This window comes from Scyliorhinus torazame, chromosome 14 (assembly GCF_047496885.1).
Source record: "Scyliorhinus torazame isolate Kashiwa2021f chromosome 14, sScyTor2.1, whole genome shotgun sequence".
NCBI lineage: Eukaryota > Metazoa > Chordata > Chondrichthyes > Carcharhiniformes > Scyliorhinidae > Scyliorhinus > Scyliorhinus torazame.
In genome coordinates, this window is record NC_092720.1 from 119406665 (window position 1) to 119432636 (window position 25972).

Consider the following 25972-nt stretch of genomic DNA (forward strand, 5'->3'; position numbering starts at 1 on the left):
TTGGGTGGAACTTTCCAAAAATTGCTGGATTAGGCGGGAAACGCAGTTTGAAATTTGCTGGTTACACAGCTGCCTATCCAAGTCAGATCAAACAGCACTAATTTCAAAGTGCCGGCGAGCATCATGCAGCCGACATTGGAGGGATGGGTGTTGGGGTTGGGGGTTGGCTAAGCTTTTCAGCAGATTAGGCACACTTTTAAAATGACACCCCAATCTCGAAGTGCAGTTAAAGGCCTCCCTCCCACCCCCGGACATCGGGATCCCCAGCAGACAAGGGGAACACCTCCAACAGAGGGCCAGAAACCCTCCACCATCCACCACTTAATGGTTGGGACCCCCCCCCCCCCCCCTCCACAATAACGTCAAGGTAATCGGGTATCAGGGCACCCCCACCATTCTAAGAGTCCCCCCACCCCAACACCACCATGCAGGCACTACCCCCCCCCAACCATCGTACATAATGGGAATCCCCCCCACCCAAATGAGGTTCTGGAGAGGCCCTGGCCCTTCCCTGACCCCATCCTTGATACCGCCAACTTGGCACTGCCCCAAGGCTTCAAGGTTGGCACTGCTAGCTGACACTGCAGATCCAGGGTGGAAGTTCCAGGGAGAATTGCCAGGGTGTCAGGGGGAGGTTCCCTGCCGTGGGGGCTATACTCACCTGCATCTACTGGAGTGGTAATCATGACTGGTCTTGGGAAACCAGTAATGATTCCCGCCAGAATGGAGGAACATCTGAATTTGCCCAAAGATACGACGTCATGCTGTTTAATGAAATGTTAATGTTTTCTACTTTCTGACCGTGTCATAGAATCATAGAATTTACAGTGCAGAAGGAGGCCATTCGGCCCATCGAGTTCGCACCGGCCCTTGGAAAGAGCACCCTACTCATGCCCACGCCTCCACCCTATCCCTGTAACCTTGTAACCCCACTTAACCTTTTTTGGACACTAAGGGCAATTTAGCATGGCCAATCCACCTAACCCGCACATCTTTGGACTGTGGGAGGAAACCGGAGCACCCGGAGGGAACCCACACAGACTCCGCACAGACAATGACCCAAGCTGGGAATCAAACCTGGGACCCTGGAGCTGTGAAGCAACTGTGCTAACCACTCATTGGGGATGGGCCTGGGAACATCACTCTCATAAATCGAGCTGGCTCAAATCCATTATTGCCCTCCCATGAGAGTTAGCGACTATAACGGGATGTGCGTCTGTGCCGGAAGGGTGCTGAAAATTTTGCCAATTGAAATGTCCCAGTTTTTACCTGCCAATTTAAAATAGTTCGTTGTAATTTTAAGATTTTATCTTCGGTCTCATCCTCTCCCTTTTGAGAATTAATCGCATTCAGGACATCCTTCATAGCGACTACAGCAGCTTCGACACTCTTGTAATCCCTTAGCGAATGAAAAAGAGACTGTTAGTAACGCTGTACATGTCACAGGAGTACTAGTCCATCAGGCGGGAAGCATGTGGGTACAGTATACAAGGTGTTCTTTTTCCTCATGCCCCTATCATTTAGTGCTATCTTCTCTGTGTTCCATGATTCTCCGACCCCCTCCGGGCTGGAGAATCGCCGGGGGGCAGCGTGAATTATGCTCTGCTGCTCCGACGCCGGCTGCCAGATTCTCCGGTGCCTGTTTTTTGGTGGGGGCGGGAATCGCGCCGTGCCGGTCGGGGGCCGTTCGTAGTGGACCCCCCGGTGATTCACCGCCCCGCAATGGGCCGAGTGGCCGCCCGTTTTCGGCCGCTCCCGCCGGCGTGAAGTACACCAGATCCTTACCGGTGGGACCTGACTCTGCGGGAGTCCTCGGGGGGGGGGGGGGGGGGGGCGCGGGAGGATCTGGCCCCAGGGGGTGCCCCCAAAGTGGCCTGGCCCGCAATCGGGGCCCACCGAGCCATGGGCGGGCCTGTGCCATGGGGCACTCTTTCCCCCGTGCCGGCCGCTGTAACAGTCCGCCATGGCTGGCGTGGAGTAGATACCCCCTGCGCATGTGCTGGGATCACGCCAGTACACGCTGAGACTCCCAAGCATGCGCTAACACGCGCTGGCCGACGGAGGCCCTTCGCTGCCGGTTAGCACGACGCCTAGCCCCTGAAGGTCCAGAGGATTCCGCACCTTCCGGGCGGCCTGACACCGGAGTGGTTCACGCCACTTCTCGGCGCCAGTACGGCCCGACCCACCGGTTAGGGGAGAATCCTGGCCTAGGTATTTAATGGAACAGGAGTTTTGCTTTTTCTTACTTTTAATGCATGGTAGGGTAGAAAAACATTGGTTTCACCTCCTGTGCACTTATCCATTGTAGTTCCCATCTGACTTTCATTCCAACAGCGTTTCACACCCCTGAAATCAACGGAAGGAAAACCAGTCTGCTTCCACAAATGTGTTGTTAATCTGCTCTGCCAGATTGCTGTCCATGGTGGCAGATTGGAATGTTTACCATCACGTTTTGTACTTTCCTCCACTTAAAACAAAAGATATACTTTTCCTTGTCTTCTCCACAAACCGGCCCCAGTTAGCTCAATTAGCAGCAATAAGGAACAAGTCAATTGTATACACTATTCATTTCAGCTTTTTACTGGCATCTAAAGTCGTTACATAAATTCCCCCTAAGTTAAGAAAAAAATTGTGATATTGAAATCAGTCAGCCGGATAATTGGATACAAGTATTTACTGTCTCCCTCCCATTGTTATTAAAATGCGATGGTTAGCCTACTTGTTTCACAAAAAAGTGAAGTACTCATGCCCATTGATTCCATAGCATGGATACTGGGCTCCAAACTAATGTTGGTAGATCCAGGATGACTTGTTGTGCACAAGAATGCTATAAATGGTGGGGGCGATTTTGAGCCATCCACAAGATTGGTGGAGCGGGCGATAAATCTCCTGAGGACCGTGAATTCTCGCCAGAGAGATCGTGTTTCCTGAATTTCCCTGCCCTTCACCAGCTACGTCATAAAACTCATGCCAAGAAAAGGCGTGAAGCTCATCAAGGTTATTAGCATTCCCCCACCTCATGATTCCCCCCTCACTAAATATTAATACCTCGCTGACATGATGACAGCTTTGGTCAGACATGAGGCAGTCGAGGGAATACTGCTGGAGGTGCAGAGGTAAGTACATCTGGGGAGGGAAGGGATGTCGAGGAACATGCCTGGGCAATTCCCTGACACTGCCCCCTTGGCACAAGTAGGCACTGCCAAGTTGACAGTGCCAGGGAACCCCATAAGAAGGAGATATTGATATGTGATACAGGGCAAGTGGCAGATATACTTCCGCGGTGTTGGTGGGGGAAGGGGAGGGTGCTTACCTGTGTTCAGGTGGGGTGGCTTTAAGCAACTCTGTCAACAGCAGTGGATATTTACAGATCTTCTGCACTGGCATCAACAGAAACCCATCAAACGGAAGGCTCATCATGTGCTGGTGCCTTCGACAGACTTCAAAAAAGTAGGCATATTTTTCAACTACTATGAGTCTAGCCCATTCTGAAAGAGCAGTGACGTGGTTGTTACAATATACAGCATACTGCAAGAAACCTTCTTTCTGCAAAGAGAAAAGGAGAGACATGTCAGCAGATGATAAATAGAAGAAATGGAGATCAGCGGAGACACTCCGCATGTGGTTAGCAGGAAGCTAACGTTACACTTTTGTAATGCATTTAACTCAGCAAAATGTCCCAAAGTGCAATCCAAAAAATGGACACTCACCTAAAGGAGGACATTTTAGGAAGAGTGATCACATATTTAGCCGAAGAATTGGATTTTAAAGAGTGCCCAAAATGCAGAAAGGGAAGTTTAGAGTGCAGGGGATTACGGAGAAACTTTTGATGGATGATGACTGAAAGCACAAAATCCAAATGTGGGAAAAGGGAACTGGTCAAAGGACCCAAATTTAGGTGGGATTGTTGGAGCCAGACCAAGAAGGAATGTAAAACATAAGGCTGGAGGATTTTAAAAAATAAATTCTCAGAATGTCGGCACTTATTGCACTTTCCTATTCACCCTGGCTTGGGAGACAACTGCAAAGCAATCTCATATGACCATGCACTGTAGTTCAGGAAGCCATTCAAGCACAAAGGTTCACAGTGGTAGTGGAGGATGGTATTGTGAAGGGGATTGGCACAGTTCTCTGTAACAATGAGCTGGAGTCCAGTTGACTGTGTTGTCTGTTCGAAGCCAGGGATCAGGATATTTGCTCAGCACTGGTGAGGAACTTGCAGTGGGAGAGGGAGGATCCAGTGGTCATGACCCGTAAAGGTAACAATGACATAGGCAGGGTGAGGAAGGAGGTCTTGCATAATCTTGAAAGTGGAGCAAGGTAGGCAAGTCAGGAGAATATTGGAATAGCTGAGGGCTAAATTTGATAAGCCCCAAAAAAAAATTATGATGATGATGTTGCACGATTGAGCTGCGCCTGTTGTTGGGATACTATTGTAAAACCTTTGTCTGTTCTGGGTTCCCTTTTTTATCCTAGTCCTGCTGCCTGCCTTTGATCTACAGACTTCTCGTTAGCTGCTACAATATTGCTGTACCATTTTAAATTATAGACTTTGGACAGACTGAAACACTCCTGGTCAGATGGACTATTCACGACTTCCCCTTTAGGTTTTGTGGCAGGGCCCATGATGTTAGTTTGATAGGCTTGGAAATCAGGCAATTGGTGAAGCTGAAATTCTGAACTATCCCCTGTTGTTGCTTGCGATTGGTGGAGCCACTCGAAGTCTTCCAGAAGAAAGGCGGGTCATCTGGCGAGCTCCATTTTGTCCTCAGTTCTGAAAAGACGCAGGCAAGGAAGCATCTGGAAGTCATTCTCTCTCTGCTTCTCTCTCTCCCTTTGACAACCAATTTGAAAAACCTCCAAGCCAGTTCTGTGAAGGTTGTCCTAGTGAAAAGACACAGACAGCACTCAAGTCTGTAAAGGGCTTCTGGAGTAAGAAAACAAGCAGTCACTCGCCAGATCTGTAACCTTTTAATACTCTGTCTATAAGACTGGGAAGAGCTCAAATTGAAGCTTAAACTGACAGCATGTTTATAATACAGCTGGGTTTTCTGCACAGAAACCAGGCAAACAAAAGGTCTGCAAACTTTCAGATTTAAAGCCCAGTAATATTTCAGGGAGGCAAAGACTCCATCTAGTGGTAGAGGGACGAAGTATATTGACCTGAATCCTATGTAAAGCTCCACCTGGTCGTAGAAGGGCAGAATTGCAGCGACCTGGAATCCCTTGTGTAAAATGCCATCCGTCGAAGGACAATACTACATCGATCTGAATCTCTTGAATAAATCTATTCCCAGAGGCCACAACTGCACCAGCAAAGATTAATCTCAAAACCTTTTTCCTCAGTCCCGTTTATTTGAAATCCTCTCCAACCATTACCGTGTGTCTGTCTTGTGCATCTGGGTGGAGGGTGAGACTGGGTTTTGGGGTTAGGTAGACTGGTAGACCATTGTCCTATTATTTCCTTGGATATTTGTCTCTTCCTCTTATTATTAATACACAATTTGTTAATGTTTCATTTATAAATCTGGTGCTTGTAACTCATTGGAGCAATCAGGGATTAAAGATCTCAGGAAAACACAAATTATTAGTTAATTCACTTACGTTAAGGGCTCTGTAGGGCTGGAACTGATTGCGCACTTGCCCAGGGTGTCATTACGCTGTTGATTGCAATGCAGGTTGCATACAACTTAGCTCTTTAAATGATTTAAGCATCCAACTAGCACTAACAATCTTATTGATTGGCTGGATGTCTGAGCAGGGGCCCAATATGCTCAGTGATTAGCCCCAGCTAAAGCTAGGTGGTACTGATTAAAGGTAACATAGACTACTTCAAGTGGAGGTACATCGTGGATGGAAAAGATCCTGACAGTCATGCAGAAAGTGACCTGGGAAATGTTGAATAATTTTACAATATAGGAGAGGCAGGCTCCAAAGTTTTTATGGATGCTACATTTGGGACCTTGACACAGGAGTGAATAGTATAGTGGCATTGTCACTGGACTAGTAATCCAGAGACCCAGGATAATGCCCTGGAGACCTGGGTTCAAATCCCACCACGGCAGATGGTGAATTCAGTAAATCTCTGGAATTAAAAGTCTAATGATGACCATGAAACCATTGTCAATTGTCATAAAAACAAATTGGTTCACTGATGTTTTTTAGGAAAGGAAATCTGCCATCCTTACCTCGTCTGGCCTACATGTCTGGTCTCCAGATCCACAGCAACATGGTTGATTTTTAATCAAGCAAGCCACTCAGTTTAAGGGCAATCAGGGTTGGGCAATAAATGCTGCTCCAGCAATGCCCATATCTCATGAATGAATAAAAAAGTTGGTAAGTAGGAGATATGTCCTGCATCAAGAGGTATCAAGAGGCATATGCTCAGAAGGCAGAGAGGATGCAAGGAATAAGGTTCCAAAGACTTGTATCCCTGAAGCTAGTATGCTCCCCCATACATTCAGTTACTAAAAGTGCTATAAACCTCACATCCAGATCTCAAAGTGTGCACACACCACCAGCAATTCAACCAGGACAGCTACATCATTCACACTGATTGCATGGCACTCACTGACACTTCCCTCTCTCAGAGAGTCGAAGGTGGAGCAACACCATGGGCAGCAAGAACTTATGGGAGGGCAGGCACATCCACATGTCCTAACCCCAATTGAGATGCTGCTGACCATAATTGCAATGCACATTACTGTGGCTGTGACCTGTGGAAGGACTGAAACCATATAAGATGACTCATCACCAATCCTCCTCCTCACATTCCACATCACCTTCCTCCCACAATCTCTTTTAATGTATAAGTTGCAGATGGTGTAAACATTTCACCTCTTCCAGCAACCCGCAAACCCATTTCTCCACTCCACAGCATTTCTCATTTTTCCTTTCTCCTTTAAATACCCCAAAATATTGTAGGGCAGCACGGTGGCGCAGTGGTTAGCATTGCAGTCTCACCGCGCCGAGGTCCCAGGTTCGATCCCGGCTCTAGGTCACTGTCCGTGTGGAGTTTGCACATTCTCCCCGTGTTTGCGTAGGTTTCGCCCCCACAACACAAATATGTGCAGGGTAGGTGGTTTAGCCGCGCTAAATTGCCCCTTTATTGGAAAAAATTAATTGGATACTCTAAATTTATTTTTTTAAATATTGCATTTTGTCCTGGCAGTGGAAGAAGAGATTAAAGAGCGGAATGAAATATCATCACTCGATTTCATATTTACAGCTACCAGAGATTTATCCTGATTGTGATTCGGAGGCTAGCATAGAGGCAGGATCTACACAGGGTGAGATACCTGACATGGTTACTAGCCCAGGAGGAAAAGATAACTCCAGTGGGTGAGGCTGCAGACAGGTTCCTCTGTGGAGGACTCAGATGAGGAACATGATGGGGCAGCCTACAGAGAATACTGGTGGCTGAGTACAACCAAATGCAAGATACATTGGGAAGCCCGTCATTGGGAAGCCTGTCAGAAGGACAGAGCATAGAGGAATTCAACATCAATTTGGCACAGGCCTTTGATCTGGGCCTGGCGCATACCCTTTCCCTCATGGAAGAACATAAGAAATAAGAGCAGCTGATAACCATTGGGCCCATCGAGCCTGCTCCACAACTCATTATGATCATGACTGATCTTGGGTGTTACAAAGCTCCACAACCTTTGGGTGAAGAAACTTCTCCTCCAGAGAGTGGGTCAGAAAAAGGTTCCAGCAGAAATTCCCAGGAAGGGAAAAAGACAGGAATTAGAGAAAGATCCATTGAGCCAAAGTCAATCGACAGGAGTAGAGAAAAATGCTCAGAGAAAAGAAAGGACTGGAGGGAGCAGACCTGAAGCAACGCCAAGTCCTGAAGATTCAAGGAGGGAGCTGAACATTGGCTACTCCTTACTCCAGGCCTTTTGTAAACAGCGGTACTCTGCTTGGCATGGCCATCCTAAAGTGTACTTGGAAGATGAAGCTGGATGTCCTCGAAGATCCAGAAGAAAGGAATCTCAGAAGGCGAGGTTTAAACCTTGTTGGAGCCGTCCCAATGGGAGCAACGTTTGGAGAGAATTCCAAGGTGAGTTCTCTGGAAGTGGAGATTGGAAGCTCTGGTGAGGAAGGTAGAGTTTCAGTGAGACCGGTTAGCTGACAGTATGAGAAGCGTTTGAGTGAGTTGTTGAGATACTCATGGAATCGACTTTGTCATATCTATCAATTTCTTTGGAACACGGTGTATCTGACCACAGTTCACCTGTTAATCCAGTTCACATATTTACCCTGACTATTAGAGCATAGGATAGATTATGGTAAATTGTTTTTCCTTTCCGAATTGGTGTGCTTGTAATGATCAAGCTGCGGGGAAGGGAATACTGATTATTTGAATCATGTTCTTGTGTTTGTATTGAGATCTTTCCATCCTTTTTTTTCTGGTGTAATATAGTTCATTGTTCTTGTTTAATAAATGTTTTATTCTTCATGTTGTAAGTTCATCAGCAAACTCTTGTGAATTTTTTCAATAACTTACCACCTCGGTTTATTAAAAAAATAAAAGTTAGGGTATATCTGTCCAGGTTTCATTCTGGAACCTGAGTTGTCCAGTATTAACATCAGCCCTGATCAGAATGGTACAACCAGCAAAGGTAGATACATTACTCTCTATCTCTTCATCATATTTATTAGTATAGATTATAAATAGCTGATTTCCAGTACTGATCCTTGCGACTAGTCACAACTGCCAATTTGAAAATGCCCCATTGGCGCCGGAATGTGGCGACTAGGGGCTTTTCACAGTAACTTCATTTAAAGCCTACTTGTGACAATAAGCGATTTTCATTTCATTTCAATTATCCATTCATGCTATTGTATCACCCCCAACACCATGAGCTCTTACCTTGTTTCTTAGCCTTTGGTGTAAAATCTTATCCATTGACTTCTGAAGATCCGGGTATACAACATCTATTGGTTCCCCTTTATCTACCCTACTAGTTACACCCCCAAAAAGTGCAATAAATTTGTCAGACAGGATTTCCCCTTTTCAAAATGCCTTGTCATAGCCATACTATATTTTTCTAAGTGCGTTGTTAAGACTTCCTTAATAATAAATTCCAGCGTTTCCCTGATGATTGTCAGGCTAACTGGCCTGTAGCTCTCTGGTTTCTCTTGTCCACCTTTCTTGAATGGCAGTGTCATATTTGCTAACTTCCAGTCTGCTGGGACATTCAGAATCTAGGAAATTTGGAAAATCATAGCCAGCACATTCACCAGCTCTGCAGCTATCTCTTTCAGAACCCCCAGGTGTAAACCATCAGGTCCTGCCATATTTTAGTCCCTTTAGTTTCTTCAGTACTTTTTCTCTGCATTTGTTAATTACCCTAAATTCCTCATGTTTATTAGACTCGATGTTACCCTCTGTTTCTGGTACGTAATTGTGTCTGCGACTGTGAATGCAGACACATTATTTGTTCAATGTCACTCTCATTTTCTCATTTCCCATTTTAATTTTCCCCGTCTCTGCTTGCAGGGAATCATTTACTTTAGCTACTCTCTTCCTTTTCATATACTTGTAAAATGCTTTTTGGGTATGGATGATGGCATAGTGGTACTGTCATTGAATTAGTAATCCAGAGGTCCAGGCTAATGATCTGGGGGCCTGAGTTCACATCCCATTTAAATTGGATTTAAGTTTATTTTTAATGTATTCGTTCTTGGGATGTGGGCATCGCTGGCTGAGTCAGCATTTATTGCCTATCCCTAATTGCCTTTGAACTGAGTGGCTTGCTAGGCCATTTCAGTGGGGGGGGGGGGGCAGTTAAGATTCAACTGTATCACTGAGAGAGTCTGGAGTCACATGTCGGCCAGACTGGGTAAGGATGGAAGATTTCCTTCCCTGATGGACATTAGTGAACTAGATTTTATGACAATCAGCAATGGTTTCATGGTCATCATTAGACTTTTAATTCCAGATTTTTATTGAATTCAAATTTCACCATCTGACATGGTGAGATTCGAACCCGGTATTACCCTGGGTCTCTGGATAGTACCAGTGACAATACCACTATGCCACTGCCTTTTTACCTAATACATCTGGAATATAAAGCTAGCCTCAGGAACAGTAACCATGACAGCTATCATTGATTGCTGATTCACTGAAGTTTTTTAGGAAATCTACCTTCCTTCCCTGGTCTGGCCTACATGTGACACCAATGCAGTTGACCATTAATTTCTCTCTGAAATGACCTTGGAAGCCACTCGGTTCAAGAGTAATTAGGGATGGGCAACAAATGTTGACTCACATCCCATGAAAGGAAAACCAGTTCTTACAATTTGTTTTTATATTTATGGCGATATTTAATTCCAATAATCTATTTTTTTCCCCTTTTAATTAACTTTTTGGTGGCTTTTCATTAATTTCTAAAATGCCCCCAAATCTCAGACTTCCTACTATTCTTTGCAACATTATAAGCCACTTAATTTTATCTAATGCTTTGCTTAACCTCCTTAATAAGCCACCGGTGGATCTTTCTAACCAAGTTTTTAGTTTTCAATAGAATATATTTTTGTTGAAAATTTTAGATTGCTTATTTAAATGCCTCCCATTGTTTATTTACCATCATACCTTTAAATCATCTAATCCAATCAGCCTTAGCCAGCTCTTGCCCATACCTATTTTTAAGTTTGTTTCAGTTTAAGATTCTTCTTTGTAATTGGACTATGTTGCTTTAAAACTTAATATGGAATTCAGTTATATTATGATCACTATTTTCCAGTGCATCTTTCACTATTACATTATTAATTCCAGCCTCATTATACATTACTGGATCTAAAATAACTTTAGCCCATGATTTTTTATAATGTATTACTTTAGGAAGCCATCACAAAAGAATGATGCAAACTCATCCCAGACAATCTTTGTAAATTTGATTGGTCCAGTCTGCATTAAGATTAGTCCCCACAACCATTACAATTTTTGGTTGGACCAGAAATGCCCTCCCAAAGTCAATGGAACATTGCTGCCTCTCTGAGTTTTCCATCCTGCCCTTGGTGATTCGTGTCACAGGCTGGACCAGAAAATTCCAGCCACCACCTTAGTCACAAGCTCCATTAACTATTTGTTTAATACTCCATCCCAATTACTCCTAACTACTCTTAAGGGGTTTATAAACTACTCCCCTTGGTGTCTTTTGACACTTGCTATTCATAATGTCCATCCAAACTGAATTTCGGAGCCAAGATTGTTTCACACGAATATTCTTATGTCATCTGTTAATATCATTATCATTGTTATCAGGACTATCCTTCTTTTTCCTCTTTTTCCATCCAGTCTGTCTTTTCAAAATGTTGTGTATCCTGGAATATTTATTTCCCAACCTTGGTCACCCTGTAACCATGGTGGGGATTTTCCTGACCCGCCCACTGCCAGGATTTTCTGGAAAGTCAATGGACTTTTGGCTGGAGTGCTACATTCCCCATCGCCAGCCAAACCAAAATGGCGCTTGAAAATCCCAGCACATGTCTCCATATTGCAGATTAAACTGAAAGCATTCATTCCTATTTGGGTATCAAGTTCTGGGTATCTTCCCGCAGCCACTTTGTATATTCAGATAATGACTTCAATGTTATTTTATTACTACCAATCCCTGCATGGACTTTACTCTCGGATGCACTATTAGCGTTAAACTCTGTCCCTTCCAAATCGATATACTTTTTTATTGCCTCAACATTTATCTATGGATTCCTAAATCTCTCCACCTGAATTCTTCTTCTCTCTCTCTCTCTCTGTTAGATTAACGGTCATTTTCCACTACTCTGACCACATTTGCTGATGCAATATCGGGCGGGATTCTTCCGTAATCGGCGGGGCGGGCAACACCGGCGGGACGGAGTGGCGTCAACCACCCTGGCATTGGGTCGCCCCAAAGGTGTGGAATCCTCCGCACCTTCAGGGTCTAGGCCCGCCCTGGCGTGGTTTGCGCCCCGCCGGCTGGTGGGAAAGGGGCTTGGCGCCATGCCAACTGGCGCCGAAAGGCCTCCGCCGGCCGGCGCGAGTTGGCACATGCGCGGGAGCGCCGGCGTGTGCTGGCGTCATCCCCGCGCATGCGCAGAGGGCTTCGTTTCCGCACCGGGAATGGCGGACCGGTACTGCCTCTGGTGCGGAAGGCTAGAGTGCCCCCACAGCACAGGCCCGTCCGCAGATTGGTAGGCCCCGATCGCGGGCCAGGCCACCGTGGGGGCACCTCCCAGGGCCACATCCCCCCCCCCCCCCCCCAAGAACCCCGGAGCTCTCCCGTGCCGCCAGGTAAGGACCTACTCCAATTTATGCTGGCGGGTCTGGCAAAAGACGGCGGGACTTCGGCCCATCGCGGGCCGGAGAATTCGGGCAGCCCCAGGGCCCATTCAGTCGCGCCTGACCCTGTCATTCTCCGAGGCGGGCGGCGCAACTCACGCAGGGCCGATTTTTGGGAGGCCGGAGAATTTTTAAGGACGGCGGGGGTGGGAATCATGTCGACCCCGGCGATTCTCCGACCCAACGGGGGGTCGGAGAATCCCGCCCATCATGTTTCTACGCTCTATCCCTTCCTGTCATACTCCAGATACCATTACCGGTAATGCGACCCACACTATTACCACGTCTTTTGACTTTAGTTTTCCAAATGGCCTCCTTACCTCCTCACGTGAACCCTCCCCTTCCCCCACCACTGCCCCATTATTTAGTTTAAGGCCCTTTCTACAGCCCTGGTTGTAAAAGCTGCCAGTACACTAGCCTGGTCACAGTTCAGCTGAAGGCTATTCCAATGGTACAGCTCCCTCTTCCCTAGTACTGGTGCCGATGTCCTGTGAATCGAAACCCATTTTTCCGCCATCATACTTCGAGCCACGCATTTAAATCTCTAATCTGATTTACCCTGCGCCAATTTGCTTGTGACTCAGGTTGTAATCAAGAGTTTATTTATTATCTTTGAGGTTCTGCTTTTAAATTGAACCCTAGCTGCTCATATTCCCTCAGCAGAACCTCTTTCCTAGTTCTACCAAAGTCGTTGGTACCTACATGGACCATGACCACTCGATCCTCCCACTCTCATTGCAAGTTCCTTTCTAGCCCAGACCAGATATCCCGAACCCTGGCACCGGGCAGACAACACAGCCGCCTGGAGACCTGCTCTCAGCTTCACAGAGCTGTGTCTATCCCCCTGATTATACAGTAAGAGGTCTTACAACATCAGGTTAAAGTCCAACAGGTTTATTTGGAATCACTAGCTTTCTGAGCGCAGCTCCTTCATCAGGTGATTTTACAGTCTGCAACTATCATGACTTTCCTGGTAACTCCCCCTACTTAAATGGCCTCCTGTACCATGGTGCCATGGTCAGTTTGCTTTCATCCAGATTGTCTGCAAGAACCTCAAACCTGTTGGATAATTGCACAGGCTAAGGTTCAACCGCATATGCCCTCTGGGTCCTCCTACCTGCCTCACTTGTAATCACACCCTCCTGTTTCTGACCAAATTGGCAGACCCTGTCCTAGATGGTGTGACTTCCTCAACTCTCCTACCTTATTTGCCCTATGCCCATTTGCTTCTGTTTCAAGTGGCAATAATGAAATCATTAACTTTGAGGTTCTGCTTTTTAATTTAACCCACTAGCTGTTCAAATACCCTCAATAAAACCTTGTGTAGTTCTACCTTTTGTCATTAATGGCCACACAAACCAGGGCAACTCAATCCTTCCCCTCTCACTTCAAATTGGTCTCCAGCCCAGATATGTCCTTAACCTTAGCAGTAGACAGGCAACACAGCCTGTGGTGGCAAGTACACCAGTACACGTGTGGGCTCCATCCGTGATCCATAATTTGATGTCTCAGCTTTCACTGCATTGCATGCAGTCCCCACCTGGTATCTGAGTGCTTCAATGGAAGCTCACACACAAGGCTTGCTGCCCATCTTAGCTCAGACTGCTGCCATGATATCTGCTGATTACCGTGTGCACAGGATGTCACAGTGGTCCAGTCATCTGAGGTGCTGAGGTGTTATCCAGGGGGCATGGTAGTGGCTTCATGGAGCACAAGCTCACAGTTCTCTCTCAGGAAGACCATTTGTCCTCCTACCATAGCTAGTCAGCCATTGTCCTCGCAATTGCCATGTTAGTCAGCCCCAACCCAGGCTGCAGCTGTCCATGCCAAGATGGGACAATTGCAGACAACTATTGTTGGGTTTGAACTGCTTGACCACATGCTCCAAGTCCATCTTCAGCTTCCTCTGTTGAGAGTCAGCAGTCTTCCAGCAGCCATGCTGTCATCACTGGGGTAGCACCATGTGGATAAGCAAAGGCAGACAGAAGATAAGCACTCGATGAATGTGCAAGGGTTATTAGTTGACTTTTGTGTGCAATATCAAATGATTTCATTCATAAATGTAGCTTGGAGTGTTAATTTGATTATTTTTTATTTATTTGTTTACAGATATGGGCGTCGCTGCCTAGGCCAGCATTGATTGTCCATTGCTAATTGTCCTTGAGAAGGTGGTGGTGAGCTACGCTCTTGAACCGCTGCAGTCCCTGTGGTGTAGATACACCCACAGTGCCGTTAAGGAAGGAGTTCCAGGATGTTGATCCAGCAACAATGAAAAAACAGTGATACAGGATGGTGTATGGTTTGGAGGGGAACTTTCTGGTGGTGGTACACCCATATATCTGCTGCCCTTGTCCTTCAAGATTGTAGAGGTTGCAGGTTTGGATGGCGCTGACAAGGGAGTCTTGGTGAGTTGCTGCTGCATATCTTGTATACGGGACACGCTGCTGTCGCTGAGTGTAGTGGTGGAGGGAGTGAATGTTTAAGAAAGTGGATTGGGTGCCAATCAAGTGTATTGTTTGTCCTGGATGGTGTTGAGCTTCTACTGTTGAAGCTGCCCTCATACAGTAAATTGGAGAGTTTTCCATTTCACTCCTGACTTGTACTTTGTAGATGATGGACAGGCTTTGAGGAGCCAGGAGGTGAGTTACTTGCCACAAGATTCCCAGTTGTTGGCCAACTTAGCCACAATATTTATGTGACTGGTCTAGTTTGGTTTCTGGTCAATGCTAACCTCAGGATGTTGATCATGGGGCATTCGGTGATGGTAATGCCATTGAATGTCAAATGGTTGGATTCCCTCTTTTTGGAGTTTCCCTGGCACTTGTCTGACACTGATGTTACTTGCCACTGATCAGCCCAAGCCTGAATTTTGTCCAGCTGTTGCTGGATGCAATTGCATTTTTGCTTTGTGGTCAAATAGATGCTGAGTAGGGGCGGCACGGTGGAGCAGTGGTTGGCACTACTGCCTCATGGCAGCACGGTAGCATTGTAGATAGCACAATTTCTTCACAGCTCCAGGGTCCCAGGTTCGATTCCGGCTTGATCACTGTCTGTGCGGAGTCTGCACATCCCCCCCGTGTGTGCGTGGGTTTCCTCCGGGTGCTCCGGTTTCCTTCCATAGTCCAAAGATGTGCAGGTTAGGTGGATTGGCCATGATAAATTGCCCTTAGTGTCCAAAATTGCCCTTAGTGTTGGGTGGGGTTACTGGGTTATGGGGATGGGGTGGAGGTGTTTACCTTGGGTGGGGTGCTCTTTCCAAGAGCCGGTGCAGACTCGATGGGCCGAATGGCCTCCTGCTGCACTGTAAATTCTATGATAATCTATGGCGTCGAGGACCCGGGTTCGATCCCGGCCCCAGGTCACTGTCCATCTGGAGTTTGCACATTCTCCACGTGTTTGCGTGGGTCTCAGCCCCAAAACCCAAAGATGTGCAAGGTAGGTGGATTGGCCACTCTAAATTGCCCCTTAATTGGAAAAAAAAATAATTGGGACTCTAAATTCATATTTAATAAATGGATGCCGATTGTCCGACAAAGAGAAGGTAAGGTGTGGGAGTAGTGGAATTTGGGGAAAAAAGGGCCTTCATGTTTCAATTAATGATATTGCACTTGGATGAGTTTTTCATAAGTGCTTAGTAATATAAAAAGGCCCTCAAACTGCCGGTTTATAACACCATGGGGTAAAGAATAGCAATGGCTGGCAATGTACTAAGTGAAGAAACTTCTCATCTCAGTCAAAAATGACTGTCCCCTTTTCCTGTGACTATGCGACTCAGGGTTCACTGATCATTGTTGGGTGGGGTGGAGTGGAAGTGCTATTTATTTTGGGTTATCGTAGTTTTTCCAAGTGCTTTAAAAACAGATTCAAGTGACATGCGTGATATCATCGGCTACTTTGTGGGCTTTTCACCCTGGTCTAGCACCCCACCTAGGCCAAATCCCCAGCCCTATCCTCATAACCTTAACCCTGTCATAATATACACCAGTATATCATGGTGCAGACACACACACTGATGGGCACACAGTGGGACCAATCAACACACACAACACCGCAGCCAATCACCAGTTAGAGCACACTCACTATAAAGACAGGGGGCATCAGAGTTCCCGCTCATTCGGGATGCATCCTCTTAGAAGGACAGAGCTTACAGCTTACAGCACAGATCTTCACCATGTGCTGAGTGCATCGACTGGTTAGCACAGGCATAGGTCTTTAGTTTAATCTAACATCGTGTCAACCCACAGTGAAAGTATGTTCAACAGTTTCTAACTTAATAAAATAGTGTTGTAATATTTTAAGTGTTGGTGGCCTGTATGGGTTCCACGGATCCAGAGCACCCAACACATCATGATACCAGGAGTTGAGGGATATTAGAACTTCTTAGACCTACTTTCAAGTGTTCTGCCTTCCACCAGCATACAGCCATCCTGCAAAATGGACAGCGTCCGCCCACCGCCGCCGCTCCGCATCACCGGTAACCTAGGGGCCAACTGGAAGATATTCAAACAACGCTTCCAGCTCTACCCTGAAGCCACAGACCAGGAAGCTGCCTCAGACACCAGGAAGATCGCTCTCTTCCTATCCACGGCCGGGGAACATGCAATCCACATTTTCAATTCTCTCACCCTTGCTCATGATGAAGATAAATCAAAATTCAAAACAGTCCTCCTCAAGTTTGACACTCACTGCAACATCGAGGTGAATGAAAGTTTTGAGCGCTATGTATTCCAACAGCGTTTGCAGGGTAAGGATGAACCTTTCCAGTCCTTTCTCACCCACCTCCGCATCCTTGCGCAGTCCTGTAATTATGGGCCCACCTCCGGCTCCATGATACGCGACCAGATCGTTTTCGGTGTTCAGTCGGACCCCCTACGCCAGCAACTCCTCAAGGTAAAGTAGCTCCTCCTAGTGACCGCCATCGAGACCTGCGTGCTACACGAACACGCCACTAGTCGGTATTCCCACAACCAAGTGGCTGAAATGGCGCGGCAAGGTCCCCACGAGGCAGAACGGGTCCAAGCAATCGAGCAACTCCAAGGCCTCAGCCTGGATGAGGGCGGCCATTTCGCGAGCTTTTCGCGGACTCCCGCGCTTGTGCGCACCGAACGAGGGGACGGCGACGTCGACGAACGTACTGCGCAGGCCCGCACCACGTACGGCCGCACCACGCATGCACGGTGGTGCAGTGAATGTACTGACGTTACAACGTGCGGCAACTGTGGCTCCACCCACTTAATGTGGCAATGCCCTGCCAAATCCCGTAGATGCCTGAGATGTGGCAATCTTGGCCACTGTGCTGCTTTATGCAGATCAGCTCAGCCTGCCAACTCTTATCGCTCTAGCCAGCCTTGCAGGAATGTCCGGGCCATTCAGCCCACTCTCACCGAGTCCGATTCAGACCTGCTACCCGATATTGACACCGAGGACCCGAAGGCGCCTTTTCGAGTCGGTATCGTTACAAAAAACAAGGTGTCCCCGAAGCAAAGAATCCAGCCTCTATATGTATATAGCATCGATCCAGACGATGAGTGATGTGCCACCCTTACCGTCAACCGGTCCCAAACACGATTCCGCCTGGACACTGGTGCCTCCGCCAATCTCATTGCGGTCTGACCTCTAAAGCCTTTGTGTCAAACCAGCCATCCTCCCATCAGCCTGCCAGCTGTTAGATTATAATGGCAGTGCCATTGCTGCCAGTGGCTCATGCCAACTTGAAGTGACGCATAGGTCATGCAAAGCCATCCTTCCCTTTGAAATCATGGGCTCCTTGAAAGCCTCCCTGCTTGGCATGCAAGCTGTTGAACTTAGTTCAGAGAGTTCACTCTCTCTCTCCTGCTGACGTGTCTGCCTTTCAGGACACCGACTTCAGGGCACAGCTCGACGCCATGATCAACCAGCACCACAACGTCTTCGAGGGCATGGGCACGCTCCCGTACACCTACAAGATTTTATTAAAACCGAATGCGACGCCTTAAGGGCCGCCTCAAGCAGCAGGACCTCCAGAAGCAAGGAGTGATTTCCAAAGTCATGGAACCGACCGACTGGGTCAGTTCCATGGTATGTGTAAAAAAGCCTTCCGGCGAATTGAGAATTTGCATTGATCCCAAGGATCTCAATCGCAATATCATGAGGGAGCACTATCCAATTCTCAAGCGCGAAGAGCTCACGTGTGAGATGGCTCACGCCAAGCTCTTCACCAAACTCGACGCCTCAAAAGGATTCTGGCAAAGCCAGCTCGATAAATCCAGCAGGAAACTTTGCACATTTAGCACCCCCTTTGGCAAATATTGTTACAACAGGATGCCGTTTGGGATCATGGGCGCAATTCCAGGTCGGAGAATCGCCGGGGGCTGGCGTGAATCCCGCCCCCGCCGTGTCCCGAATTCTCCGCCACCAGAGAATCGGCGGGGGCGGGAATCGCGCCGGTCAGCGGGCTCCCCCGGCGATTCTCCGGCCGCGATGGGCCGAAGTCCCGCCGGTGTCAACTCTCGCCAGCCGGCGTGGATTGAATCACGTACGTACCGGCGAAAGCAGACGGCGCGGGTGGGCTCCGGGGTCCTGGGGTGGGCGTGGGGCGATCTTTTTCTTCTGCCTTCGCCATGGTCTCCACTATGGCGGAGGCGGAAGAGACTCCCTCCACTGCGCATGCGCGGGGATGCCGTGCGCGTCCACTGACGCTCCCACGCATGCGGCGCCCAGCGAAGTCCTTTCGGTGCCAGCTGGCGTGGCGCCAAAGGCCTTTCCCGTCAGCCGGCGGTGCGGAAATCACTCCGGTGCGGGCCTAGCCCCTCAAGGTAAGGGCTTGGCCCCTAAAGATGTGGAGAATTCCGCACCTTTGGGACGGCGCGACGCAGGAGTGGTTCCCACTACTCCATTACGCCGGATTCCCCGCCCCACTGGGGAGGGGAGAATCCCGGTCCATATCTGCATCAGAAGTGTTCCATAGGATTATGGAACAAATGATGGAAGGCATTGAAGTTGTTCGCGTCTACGTTGATGACATAATCATTTGATCCATCAAAATATGCAGGAGCATATTAGTCGCCTCCAGCGCGTATTCAGACATGAGCATGGCCTCCGCCTCAACAGGGCCAAATGGTCTTTTGGTCAGACGGAACTCAAGTTCCTCTGGGACCACATCTCCCAATTGGGTGTGCAGACGGATGCGGACAAGGTAGCTGCCATCACAGCTATGAAAACACCAGAGGACAAGAAGGCGGTTCTCCGATTTCTGGGCATGGTCAATTTTTTAGGGAAATTCATCCCTAACCTCGCCTCTCATACCACGGCTCTCAGGAACCTGGGGCGAAATTCTCCCCCAACGGCGCGATGTCCGCCGACTGGCGCCCAAAACGGCGCCAATCAGACTGGCATCGCGCCACCCCAAAGGTGCGGACTGCTCCCCATCTTTGGGGGCCAAGCCCCAACATTGAGGGGCTAGGCCGACGCCGGAGGAATTTCCGCCCCACCAGCTGACGGAAACGACCTTTGTTGCCCCGCCAGCTGGCGCGGAAATGACATCCCCGGGCGGCGTATGCGCGGGAGTGTCAGCGGCCACTGACAGTTTTCCGCGCATGCGCAGTGGGGAGAGTCTCTTCCGCCTCCGCCATGGTGGAGGCCGTTGCGGAGGCGGAAGGGAAAGAGTGCCCCCACGGCACAGGCCCGCCAGCGGATCGGTGGGCCCCGATCGCGGGCCAGGCCACCGTGGGGACACCCCCCGGCGTCAGATCGCCCCGCGCCCCCTCCAGGACCCCGGGGCCTGCCCACGCCACCTTGTCCCGCCGGTAAATACCTACTTTAATTTACGCCGGCGGGACAGGCAATTTCTCGGCGGGACTTCGGCCCATCCGGGTCGGAGAATTGAGAGGGGGTGCCTGCCAACCGGCGTGGCCCGATTCCCGCCCCCGCCCAATCTCCGGTACCGGAGACTTCGGCAACCGGCGGGGGTGGGATTCACGGCGGCCAATGGCCATTCTCCGACCCGCTGGGGGGTCGGAGAATGACGCCCCTGGTCAGGAAGACGACAGACTTCCAATGGCTCCCTGCCCACGAGCGCGAATGGAGAGAACTCAAAACAAAACTGACCACGGCCCCGGTCTTAGCTTTCTTTGATCTAGCAAAGGAGACCAAAATTTCGACCGATTCCAGTCAATCCGGCATTGGGGCAGTGCTCCTTCAACGAAATGAGGCCTCATCATGGGCCCCCGTTGCATATGCATCACGTCCGATGACCCCCACGGAGCAGCACTACATGCCGATAGAAAAGGAGTGCCTGGGCCATCTGACCGGTGTGGTTAAGTTTCACGATTATGTCTATGGACTTCCTCAATTCACCGTCGAGACTGACCATCGCCGTTGGTCAATATAATACAGAAAGACTTGAACGACATGACGCCTCGCCTCCAGCGTATTCTTCTCAAGCTCCGGCGATACGACTTTCAGCTAGTATGTACCCCAGGCAAAGCCTCATCATTGCTGATGCTCTCTCCAGGGCAGTCAACACTCCATGTGACCCAGCGGGATTTGTCTGCCAGGTTGACGCCCATGTGGCATTCGCGGCCCCCAATCCACCTGCCTCGGATGAACACCTCGTCCAAATTCAGCGCGAGGTGGCGGCTGGCCCCTTGCTACAGTGTGTCATGCGCCACCTAACGGACGGGTGGCTTAAGGGCCCATGCCCTCAATTCTATAATGTTAGAGACGATCTGGCGGTAGTAGACGGGGTTCTTCTAAAATTGGACTGCATTGTCATCCCGCATAGCATGCGCCACCTTGTCCTGGAACAACTACACGAGGGCCACATTGGCGTGGAAAAGTGCCGCCGATGGGCCCGAGAGGCAGTGTACTGGCCCAGCTTTAATAAGGACATAGCCAACACAGTGCTCAACTGCCCCACTTGTCAGCGCTTCCAGCTGGCCCAACCACGTGAGACCCTGCAGCCCCATGAGTTGCTCACGTCACCATGGACCAAGGTGGGCATCGACCTGTTCCACGCGCTGGGTAGAGACTATGGGCAAGATTCTCCGACCCCCCGCCGTGTCGGATAATCGCCGGGGGCTGGCGTGAATCCCGCCCCCGTCGGTTGCCGAATTCTCCGGCACCAGAGATTCGGCGGGGGCGGGAATCGGTTGGCGGGCCCCACCCCGCGATTCTCCGGCCCGGATGGGCCGAAGTTCCGCTGCTAGGATGCCTGTCCCGCCGGCGTGGATTAAACCACCTCTCTTACCGGCGGGACAAGGCGGCGCAGGCAGGCTCTGGGGTCCTGGGGGGGACGCGGGCCTGCGATCGGGGCCCACCGATCCATGGGCAGGCCTGTGCCATGGGGGCACTCATTTCCTTCCACCTTTGCCACGGTCTCCACTATGGCGGAGGCGGAAGAGACCCCGTCCACTGCGCATGCATGGGGATGCCGTGAGCGGCCGCTAACGCTCCCGCGCATGCGCCGCCCGGCAATGTCATTTCCGCGCCAGCTGGCGGGGCACCAAAGGCCTTTTCTGCCAGCTGGCGGGGCGGAAATCAGTCCAGCGCGGGTCTAGCCCCCCAAGGTTAGGGCTGGGCCCCCCAAGATGCGGAGGATTCCACACCTTTGGGGCGGCGCGATGCCCGACTGATTTGCGCCGTTTTTGGCGCCGGTCGGCGGACATCGCGTCGATACCGGAGAATTTCGCCCTATGTCCTGATCGTGGACTACTTTTCGAATTATCTGGAGGTGATACGGTTGCACGACCTCACCTCGTCTGCAGTCATTCGTGCATGTATAGAAACCTTTGCTCGACACGGCATCCCGCTCACGGTTATGTCGGACAATGGCCCCTGCTTCGCCAGCCAAGAATGGTCCAACTTTGCCAAGCGGTACAATTTTGCCCATGTGATGTCCAGTCCCGTGTACCCCCAATCCAACGGCAAAGCGGAGGAGGGAGTACATATAGTCAAACGGCTCCTATACAAGGCTGCCGATGCTGGGTCCGATTTCTACCTTGCCCTGCTGGCCTATCGCTCCACCCCACTGTCCACTGGCCTGTCGCCAACCCAGTTACTCATGGGTCGCACCCTGAGGACGATGGTGCCGTCCATCCATGTCCCAGACCTCGACCACGTTCTGGTCCTTCGCCGGATGCAGCTGCCTCGTGCACAGCACAAGGCGGCTCATGACTCCTGTGCAGCTGATCTCCCTGCTCTGGCTCCAGATGATAACGTCTGCGTCCATCTTCTGGATGGTGGCTGGTCTGCAACCGCTGTTGTCCTTCGGCAGGTGGCCCTCCCGCTCGTTCCTGGTTCGTCTACTGGATGGCTCTATTCTGCGCCAAAATCGACACGCCCTTCGTCTCGTTCCACGCTCACCACGTGATCCTCCAGTGTCGCCTCGCCCTCCTGCTGACCCTGCCACGGACTATGCAGAGCTCCCTGTCACTCTGCATCCCCTGACTTTGACGCAGTCCAGCCCGCTCCTGAACTGGCGGCTCTCGCCCCACCTTTGAGGCGGTCAAACACCTCAGAGACTAAATTTATGAACTTTGCGAACTTATGGACGTTGCTTTGTTTGATCGTTTCCCTGGTTTGTAAATAGTGTTGATCTCGTTACTCTTGTTGCATACTGCTTCTCTGCACCAGGCTCCTTCCCATGTAAATAGCTTAGTTCTCATGTATGTAGTCCTGTAAATATGTCTTCGCACCCCACATGTAGTTAGGAACATTCTCACCATACATTATTTATTACCACACACATGCATTTTTTTTATAAAAGGGGGGATGTCATAATATACACCTATATCATGGTGCAGACACACACACTGATGGACACACAGCAAGACCAATCAACACACACAACACCGCAGCCAATCAACAGTGAGAGCACACTCACTATTTAGACCCTTGCAGAATCCCACGTGTAAACAGCCTGCCGACTTGAAATTGGTCTGCTAATTCCTGCAGCTGGATTGTCCCTCTGGGCCGGGATTTGAGACGGAGAGTGAGCAGAATTTTGTACCACTGACATGCATACCAACTACCATCTTCATCCCGCTCCAGAGTGATTTTCCTGGAGGTGGGATGTCAGGGGCTGACAACGAGGCGACTCTCTCACAAACGCTGAGTATCCAATTGACCCAATTAAAGGACTATTAAGGCCTGTTGTCAGGGTTGAACTGGGATCTTCCAATCAGGATCCACGTTCCAGTTGATGGCAGGAAACAATTTAGCTGCTTTAAGACGGCTTTGAGCGACAACGAGAACATACACCATGTGGTAGTAAGATAGTCTGGTCAGGTTAGCCTCAGGTCTCCAGTCAAGTCAGCATAGTGTCAACCCACAGTTAAAGTATGTATGATAGTTAAGAGTTCAATAAAATCAAGTTGCATTTCTTCAAGTGTTGGAAGCCTGTCTCTCTCACTGCTGCAGTGAACACAGTCCTCGCAGACCTGGCAGACCCAACACATCATGGTACCAGTGAGTTATGCTCGAGTTTGACGGACCTACCTTGAGATAGTCTGCCTTTGACCAGCGATCAGCCATCCAGTAACATGGACAGCGTCCGCCCTCCCCCGCAGTTCCGCATCGCCGGCAACCTCGGTGCTAACTGGAAGATTTTCAAGCAGAAGTTCCAGCTGTATCTTGACGCCACCGACCTGGAAACCGCATCGGATGCCAGGAAGATCGCTCTCTTCCTCGCTACAGCCGGGGACCATGCTATCCACATCTTCAACTCCCTCACCTTTGCTGAAGGCGAGGACAAGACAAAGTTTAAAACAGTCCTGCTGAAGTTCGACAGCCACTGTGACATCAAAGTCAACGAGAGCTTTGAACACTATGTGTTCCAGCAGAGGCTTCAGGGTAAGGATGAACCTTTCCAGTCCTTTTTAACCCACCTCCGTATCCTCGCGCAGTCCTGCAACTATGGCTCCACTTCCGACTCCATCGTCCGCGACCAGGTCATTTTCGGGGTCCACTCTGATCCCCTTCGCCAGCAGCTCCTTAAAGTTAAGCAGCTCACCCTTACCATCGCCATCGAAACCTGCATCCTCCACGAGCACGCCAACAACCGGTACTCCCATATCAAGGCGGCAGAGATGGCGCGGCAAGGCCTCCACGATACGGAGCGGGTGCAGGCCATAAAACATCTCCAGGGCCTGAGTCTGGATGAGGGCGGTCATTTTGCGCGCTTTACTCGCGTTCCTGCGCATGTGCGTCACGGCCAAGGGGACGGCGAGGCCGATGACCGAACTGCGCAGGTGCGCACATCGTTCGACCGCACCGCACATGCGCGGTGACGCACGGAGCGCCCTGACACCAGCGCCATGACGTACAACAACTGTGGCTCCGCCTATTTAAAGCGGCATTGTCCCGCGAAATCTCGACACTGTCTCCAGTGTGGCAAGCTTGGCCACTATGCAGCCCTGCGCAGATCTGCTCAACTGCCCAATACACAGCGATTCCAGTTGCAGCGCAGGAACGTCCAGTCAGTACAGCAACCCGTTGCAGACTCCGACTCTGACATGGTTCCAGATTCCGACACTGAGGGCCTCACATCCCCATTCCGGGTGGGCATCATCACCATGCATACGATGCCTTCAGCGAAGAAGGTGAAACAACTCCCAGTACTGAGCATGGATCCGGACGATGAGTGGTGTGCCACCCTCACGGTCAACAAGGCTCGCATATGCTTCAGGCTGGACACCGGCGCTTCAGCAAACCTCATTTCAAAGTCTGACCTTGACACCATCCGCGTCAAGGGTCATCGACTACAATGGCAATGCCATTGCTGCCAGTGGCTCATGCCAGCTTGCGGTATCCCATCGTTTTTCAGAAGCGACCCTGCGTTTTGAAATTGTAGGAACCAACAGTGCTTCTCTGCTTGGTGCTCGGGCCTGCAAAATCCTGAATTTGTGCAGCAGGTTCACACCATGTCATCCGCAGAGGCAACGACCTCGCCAGATTGCAACTTCCAAACCCAATTAGATGACATCATAGCACAATACCACAGCACCTTCAAAGGTATGGGTACAGTACCTTACCGATACAAGATACTGCTGAAGCCGAATGCCACACCTGTGGTTCATGCACTGCGTCGGGTGCCGGCCCATACCCAACACATCAATTGTTATGAAGCACCCTCTCCCTCACTTATCTTCCAGCTTTGAGAGCCCTCATATTTTTCTCCTCCCTAGCTGCTGAAAATCTGATTGTAGGATCTCAGTACCTGCTGCTCATGTGGATCACAACTTTATGCACACATTCTGTGATGTCCTTACCTCGGTGTCAGAACGATAGCACTCCAAGCCAGACTCACAGTGACAGTTCCAGAAACGCAATTCCATTTTCATTGAAGCCATCATCTGGACTACGCTCCTTCAAGGTTCTGTCACTCACGGCAGACTCCAATGCTGAGAGTAACACACACCATGAAGACTCGTGCACTCCCTGCATCCACTTCCTGGAACGTGCAATCCAAGAAACTCTCGTCCTCCCTGATGCTCTGCAGTGACTCCACTTGCCCCTCAAGCTTAGAAATCCTGAGCTTGAGCTCAAGCAGACGGAAACACTTCCTACACATGTGGTCCCCCATGACACATGAAGTGGCCTGGAATTGCAAGTAACATATTCTTAGAAAAATCTCTATTTCCTCTTCTCGACTCTAGTTGATACCTT

The 25972-nt window shown here is 49.7% G+C and overlaps 1 protein-coding gene across 2 annotated transcripts in view; it reads right to left on the bottom strand.

Annotated features, from left to right (window-relative positions):
• Nucleotides 1-25972, bottom strand: part of LOC140389351 (rho guanine nucleotide exchange factor 4-like) — a 99450-nt gene that overhangs the window by 12591 nt on the left and 60887 nt on the right. For both annotated transcript variants that reach the window (XM_072473515.1, XM_072473514.1), the window contains 2 exons: nt 3314-3546; nt 1270-1399 (listed from right to left, as the gene is read on the bottom strand). In XM_072473515.1, coding sequence (XP_072329616.1) covers nt 1270-1399; nt 3314-3546 — 363 coding nt within the window. The remainder of the gene's footprint in view (nt 1-1269; nt 1400-3313; nt 3547-25972) is intronic.